Consider the following 26,190-nt stretch of genomic DNA (forward strand, 5'->3'; position numbering starts at 1 on the left):
CTAACCCTCAGGCTATCCAGACAGGAGTCATTTGGATTACTTGTGGATTATTGTGATGTTTTTATCAGCTGTTTGGACTCTCATTCTGACGGCACCCATTCACTGTAGAGGATGCATTGGTGAGCAAGTGATGTAATGCTACATTTCTCCAAATCTGTTCCAATGAAGAAACAAAGTCATCTACATCTTGGATGGCTTGAGGGTAAATCTGAAGGGTAAATCTAAGGCTAAAAGAGTAAATCTTTAGCAGATTTTCACTTTTGGGCGAACTTCTTACCGCTGTCATTTTTGTTCTATGTTTATTTTGTTATTGAGAGAAGAGTGTGTAGCACATATTTACATATTCATCTAATCTCTGTTCTCAGCAGCGTGGGCGGCATAATGATGTTCACAAACAGTTCACCACTGCTCAGGTATTTCAAACTTCTTTTTACCCAAGTGAAGAATGAAAAAGAACTTCACCATAAGTATATTGGAGCCTTTACCAAAACTCATTGAGTTTCAAGCTGTTTCAGTCAGTCTCTCGGGTTCTTGGGAACTTTGACGATAAACTCCATGGGGTCTTTGGCCTTGTTGCTGAAAGCCCTTCGAATGGCATCCACCGCGTGCGGATGTGTAACACCTTGGAGGGACTCTCCGTCTACCGACACCAGCTCGAATCCAGCCTAAACACACACACAAAGAGAGATTTCTAGAAAAGTTCAGGTGTAGGACTTGATCATTAATGCAGATGTCTGTTTTCCTGACACATCCCTGAGTATTTCTGGCAGAGGATGCGCTGCGCACAGCGCATGCGCTGTCTGAATGGCAGGAAAAAGCAGATGCTGCAGGCACAGGAAGCCACTCGTTTCCTTTGTTCTCCTTCGTTAATACCTGTGAATGATCTCATCTGGCCTGCTTCAGACTGTGTGTGTCAAAGCTCTGCCAGTGGATGACATCAGCTTATTATACTTCAGAAATTGATGTTTTTCTCTCTGATTGTAACCTTTGGCAGACCAGAAGCACAGATGTTTGGGTCTTTCAGGTCAAAAACACGACATATCCACCAGCTCTCATCTAAACTCATTATCCTATCTCTGACTAAACTAACAGCATTAGGCTAAATTAAATATAAGAGGGAAACAGTCAAATCAGAGTGAGCTGGACCAAATTATGTACACCAGTCTCTAGGTGTGCATAACCCAAAAGTCAAACACTCACACAGATGCAGGAGTGTGTTTTTGGAATTATGTCTTTCCTGCCAGGAAAAAAGTACAAAGTACAGCTGAGCTCACAAACGCACTTTAGTTCAAAGTAGGCACATTTCCTCAGTCACGATCTCTTACCAGGATGCACCTGTTTAGTGAACTCTCTACACCCATCCTTAGCGGTCAGGGTCTGTTTTCATGCTCTTCATAGGTCAGAACAAACACTGTTGTCCTCTTATAGAGACATTATATTTCATTCTCACATAAATAAAACTGGAAAATATTTATTATTTTGGCTTATTATTTTCAGCTAAGAGTGTAATTTCTTCTGTGAAACACAAAAGAAGGTATTTTGAAGAATGCTGGTGACAAGTTTTCTTTTGAAATTGACAGAAGAAAGAACAATTTTACACTAAGACTATTCCAGTCATAGTGAGTGAACCCAAAAGCAGAACACAAGACCTACTTAAGAGCATTATTAAGAGTATTTCAAAACATTATCCTTAATGCAACAGACTTTATTTGTGTCCCTTAATGGTCATTTAGGGGCCTAAGATTTGTTTAAGCTGACATCCCCTTCAAACAGCACTTACATTAAGGAGACCGCAGGGACATCATCAGTCTTTTTTTGTATGCCATCTGCCTTTTTGACTAAAAACAAATCACCAAAGCATTCTATGGTTTCAGAGGACAAGTGGAGTCATTTATCAGCGGATAGCAGAGTACATCACTGTGTGCATGAAGAAAGAGAGAGAAGGAGAAAGAAGATGACTCAGGGAAGAGTAGAAATCAATGTTTAGTGCTCCTACAGCTGAATAGAAACATATTTTCAAATATTTTCAGATTTTTCACCCTCTGAACCTTCAAACCCAAATCCACAAATTTAAGTTCCTTGCAACTGTTTTATTTATTTATTTTGATATATAAAACTATTTGCATGCAATTAAAAAACAATTAGGAATTGTCATCAACCATTACTCTAGCAACTACACAGTAATGTGATAGAAAAAAAAAACTCAGAACATCTCAGCGACCACAAGCATCATCCTAGCAACCACTCATGGTGGCTTTTCCACACTAATAGCATGGAAGTCGTGGCCTAATGGTTAGAGTCGGACTCAACTCAAAGGTTGCATGTTCGAGTCTCGTACCGGCAGGGATTGTAGGTGGGGGTAAAATGGAAAAGAGAGTGCTGGACTAATTACACATGAGCCGAACGAGTAGACTCTATGGAGCCCCACCACATACACAACACCTGACCTCCGTCTGCCATGTGTGTCAACAACGTTTGATAAGAGGGATGTGACTGCAGACAATGTGTGACAGAAACCTGACCTCCAAGCTGCTGGAGCATACTTGCCGCTCAGATAATAGAGTTATCAGTTAGACAACAGGAAGCATGTCAACGGGGCGCTCCACACTTTCCCTCTGCAGGCCTGTTAATCTGCAGAGCTCAGTGAAGATAGCCGCTCTGAAGAGCCTCTCACGGCTTCAGGGTGAGACAACAAGTGAATTGAGTGGAATGTAAATTAGTCGGCCTTTGGTATGAATGGAAATACCCACTAGTCTTTCACACCAAGTCCAGGTGGAGGCCAGAGATGAGTGGATGTTCTTGGCAACTGAAGGGTTTTGAGCCTGACACCAGATCTCCTGAGTGTGGCAAGTGCTGTTACCTGATAGGCTGTAATCGACAAGGATGCGGCTTCTCTTGAAAAACACACACAAAAGTACACATACACACATGGGATTCCAGGGTTTTAACCTTTTATGCGGGGTCACAGAGGTACTGTTGGTATTGTGCCCTCACCTGCTGTGACCTTTAGCCCTTATTCAGCCTCACTTTGTACAGGTGCAAAGACCTGGATATTGTCAAGACACGGTGGCACATAACACGGTAGCATGACAACCAGCTTCGTTCTTGATCTAACAGGTCCATCAGAACAAAAAAAATAACGTGTTGGTCTACCAGTAAGACCATCACCAAACTAGAACTAACCAGAGTAAACCAGCCTGGACCAAGCTGGTCTTTTCAGTAGAGATGTACAGCATGTGTTCTTATGTGCGAAAAGCTTCCTTAAAAAGAAGCAGCAGACTCAAATATTGTTTTCTGGCCTGGCTGAAGTAATTCATCAATGATGAATGAGTTGTGCCACTTAAGCATATAAAAATGCCTCTGCACTTACATAACATAACTGAGTGCTAGCTTTAACCAAAACAGAAATCAAAAGGCCTGCAGCTGTTGATCATATACCAGACCCTCCTAATAATTATTGGGAGTCAAACACACTATTCATCAACTAATAATGCCAGGATGAATCCTACCAGCAGTATCCTTATACATTATTTGCAGCAATGGTATAAAATCTGTTAAAAGAGTTTGTGTGTGACACTTAGTTACAAGTAGACGCTCCTCTTAAGAACATATTCCACTTTGCCTTGTTTGATTTCAGATTCAAAAAGCAAAACTATGGTTGGTCACTGGACATATGGTGCCCTGTGCATACTTTGCATCAGTGTTATAGTTGAGGGTCAAGACACGTCCACATGCTCCCAAGTCAGAGTCCACGACCATATTTTCAGTGTCTTGGTCTTGTAATAGACTCAGAAACGTGAAATTGATTCTCTTCTGGTCTTGGCCTTGAGTCTGATTCAACCTAGTCAGAATTCTGTTCTCTGTCTCAAATATGCTTGTCTAGACCAGAGGTTTTCAAACCTGTCCTGGAGGACCCCCAGCGCTGCACATTTTGTATGTCTCCCTCATCTAACACCTGATTCAACTCATCAGCCCGTTAGTACAGACTGCAAGACCTGAATTGGGTGTGTATGATAAGGGAGACATAAAAAATGTGTAGGGCTGGGGGGTCCTCCAGGACAGGGTTGAAAACCCCTGGTCTAGACTACAACATTGCTTAGCCTGCTGTAGCTGAATCTATATGAAGAGGATCAGTTACCTTCAGAACATCACTAGTAGATGCCGCTCCTCCTGGAAAGATCTTCTCTATCTTCACCATTGGCTGCACCTTTGACTCAATCCCACCTGAGATGCTTATTCCTGCAAAAAGAATAAGAATCATCTAGCCATCCACAAGTTAACGATGACTTCATCTCTCTCTCTCTATATGCAAGAAACAAACACTGTATAACCAGTTACATTACATTATTTATATTCTTATATTGTTGTAGGCTGTTTACTTGTATGCATGTGGAAAACTGAGCTTTTGATTGTGCCATAAAAATAGTCCAGACTAAACATATTAGAGATGTCAGCAGATGTCCACCAGCTGACCAACTGTCATTAAGACAAATAGAAATAATAATGTTTAGCTTTCTCCCAGTCAATTATAGACCTTCTTGAATGGGACTGCACTCTATTACTGCTGGGTTACTTCTTGCACTGGGCAATTCACTGCCATCTTCTGGTGAGGAGAGAAGAAGAACTGAAGGAGAATCTCTTCTTTAAAGGGGTCATATGATGCTTTTTTAAAGATAATTATTTTGTGCATCATATGACCCCTTTAATACCAATCTATCAGTGATTGTATGGTCTTTTCCCACAAAGTTCTTATTTCTTATTCTGTCAATGTACACTACATTCTCAGAAAAAAAGCTGACACTGGGGCAGGTCATTTTCAAGGGGTACATTTTTATACATTATTTACCTCTAAAGGGTGCATATTAGTAACTTAAAGGTACATATTAGTACTGAAAGTGTACATATACCTTTTACACATACCTTTTAAAAGGTAACCACCCCAGTGACAGCTTTTGTAACTTTTTATTTTTGAGAGTGTAGGGCAGTGTGGGTCCAGAATGAACCACATGCTCTGCAAATCTACTATATTAATAGGATTTAGTCATACTATTATACTCAGAAACAGAGATCTGAACAAACCCCTAACCCTAAGTATTAAACTTTGGAATGTAACTCATCAGGCACTGTTTATATTACAGACTTGAGCAGAGATTACTTTTCTAGGTGATCAAACATCATTTTCCCCTGGTGAATGATAAAAATGTCATGACTCACAATGAGGGAGGGACCTAAACCATGTCTATGGATCAAAATATAATAGAGATATGAGTGTGGTAACTTGGGCCAAAAAGAAACCACCTAGCAACCCAGAACCCCCTATAATCCACATAGCGACATGATTTAAAAAACTGCAGTGCAACCTGGCAACCACCCAAAACACCCTAGCATTGTGGAGGCAACTTTTGCATAGGCAAGCTGTATTAACATTTCATAAATGTATAATCAAGTTATTTTAGTCAGAGATAAATGGGATGTCTGTCATTTGAGAAACATTTCCACATAAAGTCAGGACTCAGTGACTCCAAGTAACTCACCAAGGGACTGTTTGGTCTTAGAGACAGAAACCGTGGATAGTTCATACTCTTGCTCTGGTGGGGTTTCTTGGCTGTCTGAGTGTCCATTCACTAGTTCTTTCCAGTCCTGATCTGAGCTGGGCGCAAACACCTGGGTCAATGGGGTCCTACTCCGGCGGTGTGCACTCATTACAGTATACTTTACCTCTTTACCATTCTGGGATTTGTCCGTTTTTATTCTATGTCCATTCCTATAAGGGGATCTCCCTCGCTCTGGGACAGAATCACCCCTGCTGGTTAAAGAGTCATGGTGTGATGTCCTGGGGAAACCGTTGTCTCTTCTCTGGGGGGAGCGTGCGATGCGTTCCGTGCCGTGAGAAGACTCTGAGTGAGGCCAGCCAGGACGAGCAGGACTCAGTGAACGATTACAAAGCGAGTCTGTGATGTAAGTGTCCACTGGTACATCCAAGAGAGGTGTGAAAGCTCGAGGTGGAGGAAGTCGTCCAGTCGGTAAACCCGCCAAACGCAGCAGTTCCAGATCTTCAATGAGCTGCCGTTCTCTCTCCAGATCTTGCACTGGCTGAAGGTGGAATCCACCACGGTAATCTGTGATACAAGAGGATATTAAAACCATTTCTCACACACTCTCACACTCTTTTCACACTGAGTTTAACCCCAGATTATCATCAGTCTAAACCCCGCTTTTAAGCCCAGGTAAAGGAATTTTACACACTTGTAATTTAGTTGCGGGGTTAGCACCACCTTTTATGAAACCCTTCTCTGGAGCAGGGCTAGCACTGTTATCCCTGCATCACGGTGCCGAACTTGTGCAGTGTGAAACATTGTGGTGTTACAATATTATGGTTCGATGATTAGCAAAAGACATCTAATTACATGCCTCATATTTGAGTTAAGAGCCTGTTCTGTTCTTACCTTTATAGTCCAAAAAGTCCATTCAGGGCAATATATAGGATTCTGTTTACCCGAGGTTAAAATCTACCCCAGGTTAACTATTTCCAGTTTGAAAAGTCCTTTTTACACCAACTGTAAGTGTGGCTAAAATATTAAAAAAAAAATTGGGGGGCTGCTGGATGTCAAGGTACAGTACAAGGCATTGCCATCTGATATCACCACAGTACCACTATAGACACATGTCAATTTATAGAGAATTCAGAATCAAAGAATTTAATCGCATTCACACACAAGTTCCTCCTCCCACAAACATACTTATAAATGGTTTAAAAGCTGAATTCATTTACATCTCCTTAAATCAGTGCAGATGTTACGAAACCTCACACACACTTTCCCTTTCATCCAGAAATGTGAGCGACAATCACACATTCATATCCATTGAGTAAGCAACGGTGTGGCGTTGCATACACGCACATCTCGCTCAGATTTCAGGGGCCTCTAGCACAGAGAGTTTTGAATTACTCCTCTGTGGACATTACAAAGGAGCTGCATTAAGCCTCAGACCTGCGTGGGTGGACCCTTGAAGGTTAAACAATGCAAGGCGCCTTTCTTGCATTTCAGAAACAACTTCCATTCAAAAGTCAGAGGCACATTGCAGCCCAACACTGTGGACAATGACAGCGGGCACTGTGCACTCTAAGGTTAGAGGTTAGGAGGTCATGCAGTGTCAGCAGCAGAAAGAAACAGGCAGGCTATATGGCAATAAGAGACAGATTATCTTCTTTTGGCAGTGATGCATATTCGCCATCCTGCAAATGATGCATTTGTGTCCTAAATGGCAGCTTACAACTGCACAGGATTATTATCAAAAAGTGATGGTAGTGTACAGTAACAAGGGTTTTAGATGAGAGGGATTGTGTGTGTGGATTAAATATCAGCAACAGGAAATTTGTAGTGTATACAGTCAGACATTCATTTCAGGATATGAAATGGCTGGTTCAGAGGAGATTTTGTGTCTTCTGGTTATATAATTTCCTACAGGGATCAGCTGAAGGACATTGCACAGCACTGAAAAATGGATGAGTAAAAACAAGAGAAATGAAGAAATAGGATTCCAGTTCACACCAGAAGGAGGTTACCTGGGATGGGAGTTATTAGATGGCGACGGGGTGTTCCACCATGACGAGGAGAACGCAGGACAGGAGACCTTACTGGGGAACCACAAAAACACTTAATAAATAATTCACATTAATGACACTGGATTCAGATTAAAATCCAGATTTTTCTTATGAATTTCTTTACAAAACTACAGTTTTATATTTTTTTTTTTTTTTTTTTTTGGACGATTTATATCAAGGAAAAGAATCAAGTGCTCAACATATATATGAATTTGTTAAATGCTATTAAAATCATCCCAGGATGCTGTTTGACAGAAGCTCAGCTAAAGTATTGTTTTGTTTGTTTGTTTGGTTTGTTTGGTCACTATATAATTCCCATGCTTCTATTTGAGTTGTATTATTACTCTAATTTATGGAAAACATTCATAATACAAAATGAGTAGGTATCTAAACTTTTTTTAAAACTGAAAATTTAAAAAGCTTAAGTTTCAAGTGAAACGTTTTCTTACCAGAGCGGTTTTTTAGTATGTCATAGGCTTCAAGCTCAAAGGGCAAAACCATACTGTCAAAACGGCCCAGATCTGTGGGAGGGATGATCATTCTACATAAAAGAAAGTGAATGTTAAATTAAAACATTCCATACAAAGTAAAGTAAGTGACTGCATGAGTAGTGCAGGAGATATATGAATATATGCATTTCAGAGGCTGACATTTTAACACTCCTTACCTAACCTCCCTCAGCAGCAGAAGCTTCTCAGGCTTGTCCAAGATGGCCAGCAGGGGGCGCACCAGATCCTCAACCACACGCTCAACTAGAAACTAAAGAACAGGAGGAGATGCCCTAGTTCAGCGATTTAGTCCTGATAATGTGAACTAGTCACCAGCACAGGGATTAGACAGTCTAAATCTCACCAAATTTGTCTAAAGCACGAAACACTCTTGCAAGTTAGGGCTCACAAACTGTCAATAAAGTACTACACAATTTTGAAGTAATGAAGTAATATGGTCTGTTAGTACTTCAAGACCTTTATCAGGATAACTGTAGCATTGCCTACATTGAAAGACGTTTTTAGGATTAATTATTTTTTACAGTGTACTGTAGAATTCAGATGCCTTTTCTAGTTATCCACATAAACATTTGAAAAACCTGTAAACTTGTACATGTATAAAGTCATAATTGAGACATTTTTCCAACCCAGCAGACATTTAGATGACTCACCCTTTTACAGTGTCTCATGACAGCCACCACCTCATCCGCGCTGAGCAGCTTGCAGGCCATATCCTCCAACATGGCCATGGTCTCTGGGCTGGGGATGGGGCTGTGCTCCCTCATTCCAGCACGAGTCTCTCTGGGAGAACTCAACAGGTTAATTATGGGTCGACCCCGCTCTTTACCTGAGGACACAAGTGCTAGAGTCAGTCTACAAGCTCTGATGACAGCAATTCTCATTTAAAGATCTATGGTTCTGGCATCTGTGGTTCAATGAAGAATGAAGCTTTCCATTGCACAAAAGGTTTTTATGGAAAAAGGTTCTTTAGATTATTAAAATGTTCCTCACAGCAGGAAAAAAAACATTTTAAGGTCATTGTAAGGTTCTTTGGGGAACTAAAAATATTTCTTCTATGGCAGGGGTGTCCAATCCTGTTGCTGGAGGGCCAACGTCCTGCAGATTTTAGCTCCAACCAGCTCCAAATTGCTTGCCTAAAAGTTTCTAGTGAGCCTGAAGACCTTCACTGTTTGAAATTGCCCCTATACCCTTAAATAGGGCACACATTTGAGGGGACAGGCATTTTTAGTGGTGTCTGAAACCTTAGTGGACATTATCGAGTTCACTCATTCAATCCCACAATGCACAGCAATAACGAGTGTACAACTGATGTATGCTCAACAGCTAGAGAATACCCATAATGCACTGTGAGAGTCACGCGGCGAATGAATTGTCGCGTCTCACCGGAAGGCATATTTCCATTGTGGTCCTTGATTTAAGAAAACAATTTTAGTGACGACAGGCATTTTTGGCATATATTTCATACTAATTACAAAACATAAATATAATTTTCACACTCAAACACACACCAGAGGCAATGTTCACAACAGTACAATAATCCAAATCTGTCAAATTTAAGACAGCCTATCTAAAAACATTTTCTTCACACTTTTACTAAAACCCTGTCCAAAGACAACTTATTCCACTCCTGTGCACCTGAATACACAAATGCCCTTTGTCCATACAAAGTCTTAAACCTGCATAAATGAAGATCCATAATGCTCTGTCTAGTAAAATAACCATGTCTTAATTTAACCTGGGAAAAATAAGAATTAAAATACACTGAATGTACCATTTTTAGATTCAGAAGTGCCAATCTTTTTTCAATAGTTAACCATCCAAGCTGCTGAAAGTGTCTATTTTCCACATGACTAAAACATTGTAATCCTAAAACTAATTTCAACAGTTTGTTTTGTGACTTTTGCAATTTTGCCATCCACATACTAGATAAATCAATCATCTAAGAGTTATAAGCATACTCAAAATGACATTGAACAAGTCCTATAGCAAGCACCCTTAAAGGGATAGTTCACCCAAAAATGAAAATTCTGTCATCATTTACTCACCCTCATGTCGTTCCAAACCTGTATGAGTTGCTTTCTTATATGACAGAATTTTCATTTTTGGGTGAACTATCCCTTTAAATGTTCACAAAAAACTAGTATATCTTGCAATGTATTTGATTCTAGCAATAACTTTTTAAAGTTCTTTGCCTTAAGTGTAACCCCTCTCACCCGGGTCCCCACCGCCACACCTCGTTCTTGTTCCGAGTGGGTCTCAAACCCGGGTCTCCGGCATGGGAGGCAGACACACTAACAAGGAGGCTAAAGACTGCTGCCCCTAGCGTCAGTCGCTAGTCCGTCTCTTGAGATCAGGGGAGTGAGGTTTACCTGCACAGCACTTACTTGCTGGCCTCCGTTACACCTGCTCTAGTGCAGCTCAACCAGGTCTCATACCATTCGTCGATATTTGTGATATCACAAATCCCGGTTTACCTGCACAGCACCTACCGCTGGCCTCCGTTACACTCACCCCGCTAAACCTCACTCCCATCCGGGTCACGGCACCAATGTAATCCCTCTCTCCCGGGTCCTCACCGCCACACCTCGTTCTCGCTCCGAGTGGGCCTCGAACCTGGGTCTCCAGCATGGGAGGCGGACGCACTAACAAGGAGGCTAAAGACTGCAGCCACTAGCGTCAGTCGCTAGTGCGTCTAAAGACTGCAGTCACTAGTGTCAGTCGCTAGTGTGTCTCTTGAGATCAGGGGAGTGAGGTTTACCTGCACAGCACCTACCGCTGGCCTCCGTTACACTCACCCCGCTAAACCTCACTCCCATCCGGGTCACGGCACCAATGTAATCCCTCTCTCCCGGGTCCTCACCGCCACACCTCGTTCTCGCTCCGAGTGGGCCTCGAACCTGGGTCTCCAGCATGGGAGGCGGACGCACTAACAAGGAGGCTAAAGACTGCAGCCACTAACGTCAGTCGCTAGTGCGTCTCTTGAGATCAGGGGAGTGAGGTTTACCTGCACAGCACCTACCGCTGGCCTCCGTTACATAAGCAAATTATAATTTGACCCAAAGAGAATGGATTCTGATTGACCTAGATATAATAAAAGCTTATTTTCAGTCAGTCATTCCTTCACCTTAACAAGCTCCTCACATAATTTCTCCTGAATTCGTTCAGTCTCCATATCTGCGACTAAAAGAGCAGCAGCATCAGCATATAAAAACATATTTCCCTCACATGCAGCCTGAATATCATTTATATATAATAAAAACAATAGTGGACCAAGTACGTTGCCCTGCGGAACCCCATTATTCACAATTTTACCCTCAGAACATATCCCTCCCACGTCTACCTTCAGCACTCTCCCTGTTAGATAAGAAGCCAACCAAGATTTTACTGTACATGAAAAACCCAGAGCACTTACTTTGTCTAATAATATTGAATGTTTAACAGTATCAAAAGCTTTCTGCAGATCCAGCAGAAATATACCACATTTCCTCTATCAGTCTCTTTCCTAATAAAATCTGTCAAATATAATAAGCAAGTGTCAGTTGAATAAGACTTTCTAAAACCTGACTGAAATCATAAATTCATTGATTTTTTACTTAAATACTCATAAATCTGCTTGAACACCACTTTTTCTATTATTTTAGAAACAACACTCAATATAGAAACTGGTGGATAATTTCCTGGATCCTGTCTGCTTCACTTCTTAAATAATGGAATAATTTTTGCTATCTTTAGCTGCCAATTTGCCAGTTTCAAATGAGTATTAAACAACAAGCACAAACTATACAAAAGCAGCAGTCCTCCCGGTGAACTCGTTGCCCAAATTAACTGACTTGTTTTCATTTACTCCTTCAAGTGAACTGTATTAGTGACCTAATGTAGGGAATAGTGAACAAGGGTATAGGGGGCAATTTTGGATTCAGCCCTTGATTAGCTGGTTCAGATGTGTTTAGTTAGGCTTGAAGCTAAACTCTGCAGGACAGTGGCCCTCCAGGCACAGGTTTGGACACTGTTCTAGGGCATCACTGTGAAAACCCCATTTTTAAGAGTGAACTTATTGCAAATATGTACAATAAATTGTAATGTTACAAGGTTAAAATGTTACAAAAAAACAAAAAGGCAAATCTGACTGGCTGACAAGCTGTGATTAGCTTGGAGTTTTCAATGCGTTTCTAAGTTTCTGACTCTGTGTTTTGCTGCAGTAGGCACTGTATAGAAGGCAGCTACGCAATTCATCATTAGTTGAGAAAAACCACAGGGGATGGACTCAAGGCCACTCCAAGGGAATTACTGCGGAACAGTGTACAGCAAAGCAGCTCTCTGATTTAGCCTCTTTAAAAACTCATTATGCTGCTTTCTGGCTTTTCAAATGCAAATATCTTCCTCAGCTACTCCCTGGTATCTACAGAAAGTGATCCTCATCAAAGTCTGTTAAACCATATGTGGACTCACCCGGTTTGTTATCTAAATGTTTCGGGGATTTGGATCTTCCTCTGTGTCCGTCCCCTGTCCCTTTGTCCTTCCTGTCTCTGGAGGATGACCTTTCCCTCCTGCGTCCGCTTTTAAAGAGCAAGCTGACAAAGGTTTTGGAGCGCTGCAGGGTGTTTCCCTCCATCTCTACCTTGTCCTTTTGATGCTTCTTTTTCTTCTGCTTGTCCTCTGCTCAACATTCAAGCATAAACATGTCAAAGAGTGACCTCCAGGCAAAGAAGTTTGAGTTAAATTATATACTGAATAAATAAATGTCCATAAATAAAACTTAAACATGCTCAAGTGATAAAATTAATGTATTATAGGTGGCAAAGGTTGCAAGTTAAGCCCTGAGCAATGGAGACCCAGAAACTGGAGAGTTCCTGAGATCACAATCCTGTTTCATCACTACTGTGTCTTCGAGAAAGACATTTAACCCCAGGTCACTGCAGGTCGAAAGCACTTTTTGGTTAAAAAAATCAGATAGAAATAGCTTTTTTGGATAACAACAGCTATTTGCGAAATAAAATAAAAATAAAAAACAGCTACTCTGAATTCTCACAAAGTCATGTCACAAGTCAATGTCACAAATGGACATAATGGAGTCATTTTTCACTATATATATATATATAATGATATCACCTACTTTTAGGACCATATTGCAATTGCTATAATGTGAATGTTCTATTGCCTTTTATTTTTTATTCATTACATTTTTAAATGTCATTATTATTTCTGTAAAATTTTATGAGGAAACAAACAAGTAAAAAAAAAATTTAATAAAAACATCAGCATACATTAACGACAATTGAGGGAAATGTACAGAGTCCCACGGATGACATTCTGGCAAAAAAATCTAGATATTGTGGCCAATTTGTTTCAACAGTTTATTAATTGGTTCTTCTTAAATTGTGTTCTTCTATCGACAATTTAACTAAATTAAAACAAGAGAACAAATAGTTCAACATGACCATGATTTAACTACCATGAGAGAACAACTTAATACAACTTGGTAAAGAATTAATAAGTTGTGGGAACAAATTCTTAATTTGTGGCCATTATATCTATTTTTTCTTCTGCATGTTATTATTTTTCTATTTTTGATTTGGGGTGAAATACGACCTGGACATGTTTCCGTGAGATTCACCCAAGAAGAGCTTGTTATGTTAAGTTGTGATTGAATGTATTTGTTAAAGGCCACAAACCCTCCGGTCATTTATCTCCACAGTGTGAGGTATTAAGCCTGGCAAATAAAACAGGATGATATACACTTTGCTGTGTGGATTTTGAGCATACATTTCGCAAGGCATCAGATTCTCCAGTCTGAACCGTTAATCTTTCACGGGAAGATCCCATGCAGTAATGCTGATGTATTATGCATTCAACCAAGTTAATTTAAATGCAGAGATGCAATGGCAGCACACGGCTATATATTTGACAAACAGATGTAGCAGTGTGACTCTAAAGGTCAATTGCTGGTTTTCGACAACACATGTTCTATTCTGAGCGGAGCTTCCACAGCATGGTGTGTGTATCAAATAACCCAAGATCCTCATCACTGATCTGGTTGTGACCTTGGGCCCCGGCACTACAACTGAGTTATGAGTTACATCAGTGACACAAACAGAGGACGGCCTTGTGCAGCTCACCTCATTTTTATTCACAGCCTTTTGACAGACTGTTTTTTATCTCTTCAAACAGCCTTACTGTACCTGACACAGTGATGTGACTCTGGGATCGGCGGATGGGTTTCCGAGGCTTGCTGAGAGCCATCAGGACTGCCGTTTTAGGGGAGTCCAGAGTCTCTTTATCCCCAGCAGAGAAGGTCCTTGTCCGAGATTTGGCAGTCCCACTGCGGATCACTGTGTCTTTTAACAGGACAGTTTCACCAACCGTTCGGCTGGTTTCTGTGTTTATGACCCTACTAGATTTTGATGTGGTGTCAGGCTCCAGCGGGTCAGTCTGCATGGCGGTCTCTATCCTTTCAGAGCTGGGCCGACATGAGCGGTCCTCAGTGGAGATACAGACATCCACCATCTCTGAGCCAAATATAGGAGGGAACATGACCTGCGAGAGGCCACTGAGAGAGCTGACCGGCGTCCCAGAGGAGAGAGAGGAAGTGGAGGAGTAGGAGTCTGAACCCTGGGAGGAAGAGGGCTGGCCTCCATTAGCCACTAAGGGGGAAAAATAGAGACTTTCATTTCATATATTTACTCAAGACCAAAATATGATTTATTTATTTGCCTATAGATTATATATTATCTATCTATCTATCTATCTATCTGGGTCCACCTAAATACATTCATTTATACAAATAAAATTATTTTTTTATGCATTAAATAGATAGAAATAGCTTTTTTGAATAACATCTGCAATTTGCGAAAAAAAAAAAGCATAACAAATAAAGCAACAGACATGGCATCCAAAAGCCTCATAAATATTAAAGAAAGTCCTGATGTACTTTTACATCTGAATGAACAATATATCAATGTCACTAGTGTTAAATATGGAGCAGAAATACATGAGCTTCTGTCCTGCAACCTAAATACTCCTGAATCACCATGATGTTACAAACATGCACACTCCCGGACGACTTATCTGAATGTGAACATTAAGATCTAATCTGTGGCTATTTTCAGACACTGCCATCCATATTAAATGGAAAACAGAGAATCAGAGAGCAATGAAAAAATCTGGCTTGACATGTGGCCGGTTGGCATTCCGTTTTAATCTGGAGATGGACCGTCCCAGTCCACACCATCAATTTAATTATGAAAATTGCGTTTCTATAAGATATAAGTGCAAATGAGTGGGTCGCATCAAGCAAACAACCTATCCATGAACAGATAAGATGTTAAATAGTGAGGTTTGCACTTTGCAGGTATCGTTTACATACATTTATTAAGCCAGCTGTACTCCGCCACCATCTCCTTGTAAGCAGGATATCGGCCAGCCTCCTAGGACAGGATATTACACAAGACATAATTGCAGTGAGAAAAGGAGCCACAGCCTTAATTACATTGCATGCAAGTTCAAAGTCCTGTGTTAGAAATAATTAATTGTGCAAATTAAGTCTAAACAGCCTAAAAATTACTTCAAACAGCATTTTCCACCAGTCAAGTCAGGAGGATATAACCTCATTTCTGATGCCCCAGGTGTACACTGAGCTCACTATGGGCTCTCATTAAGTCACAGTTAAGTTTGTTACTCCATGAACACAAAACATAATTAAGCTTGAACATCATTAAGATGATGGTAGGAGGTAGCCTGATCTGCCTTGCAGGAAAGTAAGTCACTTGTTACGACAGTGACGTCATTCAGGAGCTGGATTCGAACAGACTGCAGCACAGAAAACATCCCTTTCTCCTTATGCTTTGATCCTTGTCTGACATTTTCTCACATTGTCACTTCACTTATCACCAGCAGAGCTTATACTTACCACCACAAAGTGGCATCAATAGCTAACAAAGCAGGCATTTAGCAGCCCTATATACTTATAGCACCACTGCAGGTTCGATAGAGCCTTGCCATGGGGGCAATGAGAAAAGGCCATAAAACGAGGCTTTCTGCTGATTATAACTTGATCCCCAAGGCCTGGTGAATAATGCACACCCCCTGGCTGTTTTTCACAGGTGGAACCTGAGCTCTGCCTGAGTAAAGCGAGCAACCAGGAATGTGACGGCTAAATGCCATCTGTCTGCTTTGCTATGCTTTCTCACTCCCAGACGCAATAAGAGGCTGTGTTGTTTAACATGCTGTGGTGGCAATTAATATGAAAAAAAGACTTTGGAAATCATTTGTCTTGCTAAACTAAAAACTAAAAATTTCCTTCCTGATAAACTAAGATGTACACACCGATGTAAATATTTGTAATTTTGTCATTAAAAATGGACATTCCTTACTAATTATTTGTAAAACTGTGTGTGGGGGTGGGGATGGGGGGGTGTGTGTGTCAAATATCAGGTCTATTGCTAATGTTTTGGTTATTCTCACCTTGATAGTCAGCATCACGTGAGTGTGACTCTTTAGCACTTCTACTGCATTGCTGTGTGTGATGTCCTCAAAACTCACTCCATTGGCTGCCAGAATCTGATCCCCCATTTTAATTCCATTTTGCTCTGCCAGGCCACCAGGGTCCAGCCTTATCACAAAATTAAACAAATCATCACATTAATAAAGTTCAACAATTGATCATAGCATCTAAGCAACAGTTGTTATAAAGTTGTCAGACATGGAAATGTATCCCTCAAATCCCCGGTCATTATGTCTTACTTTGAGACGTAGATGCCCAGGCCAAACTCTTTGCCACCGCGGATGTTGAAGCCCAGGCAGTAGTCATCTGAGGTTGTGTAAAGGTGCACTATTCTGCGCAGGGCTCCATCTGAGCTGGCCTCTGAAGGTGTGCGACCACTTTCTTCCACTACCATCCTTCGGTGGATCAGATCTACCCTGCATTTGTTACATATATTTGTATATTTTTACAAGCAATTAATTATTTTATTTAGTGAGAATGCATTAAATTGTTTAAAAGTGACAGTATAGACTTTTAAATTGTTACAAAAAAATTATATTTCATATAAATGCTGTTCTTTAACTTTCTATTCACCAAAGAATCCTGATAAAAACATCATGGTTTCCATTAAAACATTAAGCACCACAACTGTTTTCAACATTGATGATAAAAAGAATTGTTTCCTGAGCAGCAAATCAGCATATTAGAATGATTTCTGCAGGATCATGTGACACTGAAGACTGGAGTAATGATGCTGAAAATTCAGCTTTGCTATCACATGAATAAATTACATTTAAATTACAAATGACCTTAGTGAGCATAAGAGACTTCTTTCAAAAACATTTTAAAATCTTACCAACCCCAAACTAATTTCTGCACTACAGCATGGCCAAACGGAACTGTCCCAATCTTTCATTGGTCAGACAAACAGATAACCAGCCCCCTAACTCAAACATGATAAAAAAAAAACATGTTGAATATGACACAGAAAAACAGTGTTTCCACTTCAACCTACAAATGGTTTATAATTGTCTCTCCATATTAAGTTACGATAGGAGAAAATATTTTAATATAAATAATTACACACTTCACCTTTAAGTAAAAATCCAGTGTTATACACAAGCACACACAAACTTTCAGGACACACATATGCTTCTATAATAAACTTGCTCACTCTACTATCAGTTAATGAAATGGCTGAGAAGACCACTGAAGTAACTCTACCACTGCTGTATGCTGAAACAGAAGCTGACGGAAAAGATAACAAGAAAAGGCCAAGAGTCACAGGGTTTCCACCCCCATTAGTCAAGGCAGGGGGGAAAGAGCCCATCACTACGCTCTGCTTATCTTCTCAGTTCAGTCAGTCATCATTCAGCAAATCTGCAACAAATAAATGCCTAAAAACAGCATTTCAACACCAAAAGAACCTCTAAATGTTCAAGGACAAAACACACTTTTCTGTCATGAGTTGTCAAAGGGTATCTGGACAACCTCCGGAAGGCAGGCTTGTGGGAGACAGGTCAAGCTACCATACAAACAGCTACTTTTCTTGCCGTTGCAGACTACTAAAGGTCATGTTGATGCTTTTAATTACTTATTTGTATAGCTATGAAAATAAAAATAATTGATTTTTTAAAACTTTTATATGCAGATACACAATATCTCATGAGATATGAGATACACAATAAAACGGTCATTTTTTGTAATTATTGTAACCAGGGATCTTCAGCAAACTTCCACAGGATGACTTAAAATTCTCAATAATTTAAAGTTTTTAAAAAATGCAAAAACCTGGAAAAATATATATATGTAAACTGAGAACAGATGTATTTTACCCTTTAATAAGTTTTGTTTTTATTGAAAAACATACAGAATCAGATTGTGATTAATTAATTTAATATATCAACACTTCATGGAGATGGACAGTTTCTGTTAATAAAAAAGTTTGAAAACAAACAACAGTAAAGAAAAAAGCTTAGCCAATATCAGTGTCTTCAAATAAATGTGGACAGTGGTGCAGAAATAATATTATAAATGATGTTCAGCCTGATAGAATGTGCTTAGCCTGATATAAAAACCAACAAAATAGTAAATCAAGTTCAAGTGAGCACATAAAATCTTTACCCACTTACCATGTAGTCTTCTCTTTTGAATAGCGGATACCAGGCACCTTCCCCACACGTCTTACTACCATGCGCAGACGATTGTTTCCTGTCAGGACTTTTACTGCACTGCTCATGGTGATGCTCTCCAGACTTATGCCATTCACCTCGACCAGCTTATCCCCAACACACAGGCCTGCCAACTCTGTAGTGTGGAATGATGAAACCACATTCACATTCACTTGAAACTCACCAATAGCTTATACATACATACCTTGTTGTAAGATGTAATAAATCTTAAATCTCAAATGCAAATCCCAGTCCTGTGACCTCATCAGTTGTACCTGCAGAGCTGTCATCCTCCACCTTGCTGACAAAGATTCCCAGGCCATGTTCAGAGCCTCCCCGCACACTGAAGCCCAGCCTGCCATCCTCACTTTTGTCCACAGTAATTGTGTGGATGTCTTCACTGTCATCCCCACCTATGGTGCACCAAAATCAAACACAAATGGAAAGTTCCTCTGAAAATAAATTCTTCATACAAAGCACAAGTTTATTAATGGATTCTGTCAATGTTTTTGCTAATTAGCAACAGTTTTTTTTTTCAATTAATATAATATAATATAAATAATATCATATCATAATATGTTCTTATGTAAGAATTTGTTTAAAAAACTAAACATTCAATTTTTTGGGGGGTGTTTTTAAAGGGATGTCAGCCAACAATTGTATGGCATTCAGCAACCCCTTCAGTTTTGTTTAAAAAGCATCACAGGATCCTGTTTGTGTCATTTCATTGTTTGATGACACTGTACTGTTATTGTCCTAGGGAAGCATGATATCACAATTTATAGATATGGATCTGGTTGATATAGTTAAGCAGATAATTTTCATGCTATGGCCGATAACAGATACTATATAGTTTATAACTATGTTTTTTTTAATCTAAGAAATAAATAAAACACTAAGAACTAAAGTTAAGCATTTTAAAATATCCAATATCAACTGATACTACTTAAATTTTTTAAGTCAAATATTATCCAATAACCAATACAGTACCATTATATTTTAATCCTTAAATGGAATAAATATACTTTAGAAACTATTACCTCAGCCCGATCTCATAAATTTTTTTTTTTTTTTGGCGAACTTGTGTGAATTTATATAATTTAATTATTTGACAAATTGCTTTGTTCCTCTTTTGTATGACTCTTTGGATAAAAGTGCCTGCTAAATGCATGCATTTAAATTTACAAAAACATATAATTAAAAAAAAAAACAACAACAAAAAAAAAAAACTAAGCCTTCATGTCCACCCCTAAACCTAAAGTGGCATAGGCAGATTGTACAAAAATGTACAAAATGAGAGAGTACAAAATTATACATATTCGCCACCAATTCGCCAAAACATAAAATAGCAATGAATTGCCATGAGAATATGTTGGTTACCTGCATCTAGATCATGTCAAGGTGCAAACTATTGTAGAAGACTCACCATCGACAGGTGCATTGATGAGGATGACCCTGCCCATAGGAGAGGAAGATCTCACTCCTCTCTGGCGCTGCTGCTTCCTGTGCAGGTAGCGTGGTAGAGTAGAAGTGCCCGAGGGCCCTGGCTGGGCACTGGGATGAGCCCCATTCGTCATGTCTTTGCGTGCCGTGTCAGACGAATGAGCCATGGCAAAGTGCCGACCTCCCCTCTAACCCTCATTCAGGGCCTGAGCTTCTAAAGGGAAGGAGGGTGGAGTGGGAAAACTAGAGGTCCAGTGGGTCAAAACCAGTCACGAGGATTACAGTGCTGCAGTGGAGCAGGAAAAAGCCGCTATGGATCCAGCATTGTTCACTTTAGATTACAAGCCATATTGTGACTTGTCTTCACAGAGTAAATCGATCCAAAGGACTCTGACATAATATAATCATTTCATGAATCAGCTGATAAATAAATTCTATTATCCAAGAAGTGGCAGAGCAATGTGTATCCTTATGTGCATTGTTCGGAAGAGAGTCTCACAAAAACAGATTATGTATAATAGTGGCTCAGGTCTTTTTGTTGAGTTGAAAGTCTGCTGGGAATGGATCATTGGGCTGGAGTCCCTCCTCACTGCCAGTGGAGCTTTGCTTGGCAGAAGTCAGTCATTGGTTCTCCCAGGCCTCAATGTCTCACCTTTACCTGCCAGTGAACCAAGACGACAGAAAAAGATCTGTGAGAACCCAGACGCGCAATGACTAATTTCCCATGGGAGGTAAAGTGATATCAGCAATTATTGCTTTCTGGAAAGCTAAGGTTTGCACTGTTTCCACAGCAAGAGATACTGAGCCAATGTGAAACACTAATGTGTAAAAATTTACTTTTTAAACTTTTGAATGCATAAAGGATGTTGCCTGTCATTTTCATATATTTGATTATTGGTTCAGAAAAAAAAAAACTGAAACTTTTTCTTAATGGATTAATCAAGAGAATTACATTAATTACTTTTATTTTCACTTTCACATTTTGTTTTGAAAAGGCATTTCCATATGACTAAAAGTGTGTTCCATCACATAGAGCATCTTTCATGTGTTACCAATACCAGTACCATTTTTTTTTAATTGCGATAATAAAGAGTCAATAGGTGTGTCCAGGTGACCAGTATGAAAATCTCTTTCCATCAGAAGAGAGCAGTACAAAATCTCCCTCAAATGGACAGAAAGTGCAGACTTTTGAACGAGATCTGCCGGTTCTGTCTACCAGAATCATAGTTACATAATCTGATAAAATTGCCAGCACATCGAAATTTCTCATGTAAACAGATAGGTTATAGTTACCAATATACATTTTATTTATTTATTTTTATTTTTTTTTACTGTATTTGTAAACACACCAATACAACTATAAAAAACGAAACGTATATAATCAAATTCTTACATTATTCCTTTACCCTTAAAGTAAGGATAGAAACAGGATCCATTTTCTTTAATAAAAAATCCACTGAATCCAATGCGCGTCATCTTGACCCCTTATGTGTTCGTCAAGGGTTTTCGGTCAGGCATTCTATAGTCAAGGAAAGAAACTGGCGTTGTCATTTCGTTAGTCTAAACATCATCAGCACCTCGGACAGCGCTCAAGCAACAGTTTGCATAAAGCGCATTGAAACACTTCAATGAACAATATAACAAGACAACATTCTCAGAGATGAAGTATTGTCTCACTTCTCCAGAATAAATTGCCTAGTTTAAATTAATCAGGGTGAGAAGATCTTAAAACTATACAAAGATCATCCTCTATGAGACATTCTCATGGCACAGATGCAGTCAACAAGTTAGTAGGAAATTACTTGCATTACCAGCAAGATTCATCCTAAATAAAAGCTAATTTACCTTATTTACTTAACCCACTTAGGCTGCTGTTAATGTGATGCATAAATGCAAGAAAAACAAAGTTCGATGAAGTGAAATGCCTTTACCTGTCTCCATGTTGTGCCCCATGACCTCACCTGAGGCAAAGACAATATTAGCCTCCTTTAAGCCCGCCTCTCAATGCATGTGATTGGATTATGTGGAGCAGCTCAGAAGGACACACTGCACAAACTCATTTGGTCCAGTGGTTGACAATCGTCACTCATAGCATAAGAGTATTATATGAACAAGTGGTCTTGTGGAACAAGTACAGATCCAATTAAGTCTCACGTTGGTCTGCAGGTAAGCGCCCGTTGCCATCAAACACTAAATGAAGCGCATTTCAACAAGCTTCTCTTCTCATTTGTGGTTAAATTATCTATCAGGATTAAATGGTTGCAATTAGAAGTGTTTGAGAATTTATTTTGATCAAATGGTGAATGTGAATTCGTCTTCAATTGATCCCCTTTGGAGCGTCAAGGAGATCGGAACATCTTTCATAACACTATACTGCCATGTAGTGGTCATTCAACGACATTTCTTTTCTGTGAATTTGGTTTTTGAGTGTACTAAAATTGTATTGCAGTGTAAACCGAATTCGCCACTGAAAATTTATAATTAACAACCTATAATGTATCTATCGTACATGTAAATTTCTGCTTTAGACATCTTTTTCACCATATTCATATTCATTTATTAGTAATGCAAACAAGACCAACAATCGTTTTCGTTTGTAACATCCCAAACTGCAGCTTGATATTTAATTTGGCTCATCTACAAAGGCCAAAAGTGCTGCATGTAAGCGTTTATTTTGATACTATAGGTAGGCCTACATATTTGATACCATATGACTGAAATAGGTGAAATGGGTGTTTTTCACAGATTAAACCTGTCTGTGGTAATCATATGTTTTGTAAATATATTTAAAAAGAGAGTTAGCAGAGCGGCCCGCACTTGTTTAGCCCATCAGAAACGTTCTTTGCCAGTCACTCATTTTCTGGAGGGCGGGATTTTGGAGCAAGTTTAGGCTACAGTAAATCGGTGGATATCTGGCTGAAGTTTTGCAAAATTGCTGATATCGGCTTAGAACACCTTTAATACTTTTTCAAAAAGCTAAAAATCCCCATTAGCGCAACTCAGCGCCTGTGGAGGTAAGCGCTACCAAAGAGTATAGTATAGAAGTCACTATAACTTCTTTGGCGGCTGGCGCTACTAATGACCTATCTGAGGAGAATCACGAATCAAATAGCCAATCATAATGCAGCTCTCATCCAGGCCACGCCTTCAGAACCAACCACCAATCACAGCGCAGCTCTCGTCCACGCCCAGTCTCATGAGACAACTGTAGATCTATGTACTCTAAACGCCGCCTTTTCACACAAAAAGTGCCCGTTCAGCATTTCAACCATCTTCACGCAGATTTTCAAAGCAAGACCGGAAGTGCGTTCAATCCTGTCATCACGCAGAGGAAAGCAGTCAGCACTGAGGTCATCTGCTTCAAGGTGTACCTGAACGCTAACGTTATCAGTGGTGTTTTAGCAAGGTCTGTGTCAGATATTTTACTGAATGACTCTTCAAACAAAAATGCACGTTTGTCTGTTTTGATATGGTTGTTGTGTTCATGTATGTGAGATTACGTTGAAGCTAGCTAACGGTATTTTAGCCCGTTGAAGGGGATTTGAGTTTGCTTGTAATTAAATTGCATACTTTATAAGTGAAAATAGCACATACAACTCAGCTTAACAAGGTGACAGCTTCGGTCAAATGAAATTAAATTCATGTCATAGAAATGTCGGTATTTTGCATGTCCTTGTCAGTTTACATCCCACCAGCAGAGCAGTTAGCATTAGCTAAAATAGCAGTAAATATGCGGTTTATATCGCTCGCCATGGTAAATAAACCATTTTATTTTGTTAATAAACAGTTCAGTTACATACTGTCTGCAGTAAACAGCTGTGCAAGTACAACAGCCTCAGTGTCCGGCTAGTCCTTCCTCTTTTGATATGCATTGCTAATCTCACATGTTCATCTGTCAGGCATTATTGTTTACAGGCGTGCATGGCAATAAGCGAATTAATATGCATGAACATAAAGAAAGAGGGTCCGTCCTTTTTATTAGTAAATATGGTTTAAGAGCTGTTACTTTTAATGATCCCAGCCATTAATTTTCTTAGTTTTACTTTCACCTTTGAAACCATTTCAACTGTCACCTACAGCTATGTTGGCATAGCTGCAGTTCAACATTCTTCATGACAGAGATGTTCTGAGAGATGATTTGTTTTTAAGTCTACCGATTACCTTGTTCCCACAAATCAGGTTTGAACAGCTACTAAACCATCTTATGTTTCTCAGTCTCGCTATAACCCAGACTTATTTATGATCTTCACAGAAATCGAATAGGATGTCTGGAGATTTGCCTCTGAATATCAACATTAAAGAACCACGATGGGACCAGGGCACGTTTATGGGCCGAGCTCAGCACTTCTTCATGGTGACAGACCCCAGAAACGTGCTGCTGTCCAGTGAGGTTTTAGAGGATGCCAGAGTTACTGTGGAGAACTACAGGTCTGTGATCTCTCTGGCCTGTTTTTAATGCTGTATCTGTGAACTTTAGGGGTGAAATCCTGTACTTTTAATATAATATAGAAACTGTAGCCATACCAATCACAGCATTACTGGAAAAGGTTTTAGAGTGCAAAATGTAGAATGTTTGTTTTCCTTTCTAAACTGACTCGAGTCTTAAAACACTGTGGCATGGATATGTTGTTTGAAACTAGGCCCTGCTAGTCACATCTGTGCAGCCTCATGTTTGCAAGATTAGCAGCAAGATTTCACGGTGTTGAAAGAGAAGCTATGGTGAAATGGAAATCTGTTCAGAGTCTTTTATATAATGAACAACTAGCAAACTTTTGAACTGTGGTATGAGAGTATTTTTTATCATAGAGCAAAACGATTCATATTTAAATATGAATTCTGCGTGTCTCTGTGTCTATGAATGGCGCAGAGGTGTGGTTTTGTTTACCACTCGTACTGAAGCGCGCTTGACGCTTGCGGTGATTTTAGCGTCTGCCGTCTCACTAAATGAGGACATAAATACATGAACAACATCTCCAAAAATAAAAGTTCGGTTTAACTTGAAGGCATTGGCAGAAATATATTACTATTGTTCAGTAGAATGTACGTAATAGGCTGCGACTACTACTACTAAAATTATTAAAACCTTATTTTTAAGGAATAATACAATATTTCTTCAATGTTTTAATTGTAATATTAAATTAAATGAATGTTTTTAGCCTTAAAAAAATGTAAATACACAACACAGAATTTCTGAGCCAAAAATCATAAGGCTATTGTAAGAATAACTGAAACTTGTTTTTATGCTTTCAGATAATTAGACATGCTAAATCAGAATTTGGTAACAATAAAAAGCAGATAACTCCACATTTCATGTTTTAGAGTTTAAAAAAACGTTTAATCTTTGTAATCTCCTCAGACAACGTTGACAAACGTTGTTGTTGTTGTGATCATAAACCGTATGGATGTGATTGCACGCAATACACAGAGCTTTTCCCTCACCATTGTAAGGCGCTGCTTTTGCAAGGTTCCGTGAAAACGTTTCAGTTTTTATTTTTATTTTTCGCCCTGAAGAAGATATCACAGGTTCATCAAGTTCGTCGAAATTATCCATCCTCGATCACTTTTAGTCAGCTTTCACAAAACTCCTCTAAGCTAGCACGTTAACAAGCCCTAGCAGTGTTGCAAACACCTTCCTGTAGACATGCACGCTAAAGTGCTAGATGAATACAGGTCACTGTTTTAATAATTCTGTATATGTATTCAATTAATTTAAACCATAAATTCAACTTAAAAACACATGCACTCACTTTATATCAATTCATATATTCAGGGTTTGAAATTAACACCCGCCAAATGCGGGTAAAAATCAGCTGTGGCGGGTAACGCTGTCAAATCACTAGCCATTTTGGCGGGTTACTTTTCGTAGATTATGTTCACTCATTAATTTCTTGGGGAAGGTTCATGCAGGCCAAATCTGCGCAGGTTTAGCGCAAATACTGAACTCGTGAGACATCATGACATTATCGAGTATATTGCAAAAGCTAA

General features: G+C 39.5%; 2 protein-coding genes across 3 annotated transcripts in view; one reads left to right on the top strand and one right to left on the bottom strand.

Annotated features, from left to right (window-relative positions):
* Positions 1–335: 335 nt before the first annotated feature.
* LOC107678494 (uncharacterized) lies at positions 336–22,167 on the bottom strand. The gene is made up of 16 exons (XM_016473774.1): positions 22,137–22,167; positions 20,189–20,863; positions 19,038–19,175; positions 18,724–18,898; positions 16,852–17,028; positions 16,573–16,720; positions 15,476–15,536; positions 14,292–14,753; positions 12,562–12,768; positions 8,763–8,938; positions 8,271–8,362; positions 8,053–8,144; positions 7,565–7,636; positions 5,535–6,119; positions 4,139–4,239; positions 336–665 (listed from the first exon to the last, which is right to left on the bottom strand). The coding sequence occupies exons 2-16, from the start codon at positions 20,370–20,372 to the stop codon at positions 516–518; spliced, it is 2,820 nt and encodes a 939-aa protein (XP_016329260.1). The 5' UTR covers positions 20,373–20,863; positions 22,137–22,167; the 3' UTR covers positions 336–515.
* A 1,300-nt stretch (positions 22,168–23,467) lies between these two features.
* Positions 23,468–26,190, top strand: part of LOC107678536 (sideroflexin-1-like) — a 6,968-nt gene continuing 4,245 nt past the window's right edge. For both annotated transcript variants that reach the window (XM_016473824.1, XM_016473825.1), the window contains exons 1-2: positions 23,468–23,611; positions 24,458–24,633. In XM_016473824.1, the coding sequence (XP_016329310.1) occupies positions 24,470–24,633 (164 nt within the window). In that variant the 5' untranslated portion in view covers positions 23,468–23,611; positions 24,458–24,469. The remainder of the gene's footprint in view (positions 23,612–24,457; positions 24,634–26,190) is intronic.

This window comes from Sinocyclocheilus anshuiensis, unplaced genomic scaffold, assembly GCF_001515605.1.
Source record: "Sinocyclocheilus anshuiensis isolate Anshui unplaced genomic scaffold, SAMN03320099.WGS_v1.1 scaffold536, whole genome shotgun sequence".
NCBI classification, from domain to species: Eukaryota; Metazoa; Chordata; class Actinopteri; order Cypriniformes; family Cyprinidae; genus Sinocyclocheilus; species Sinocyclocheilus anshuiensis.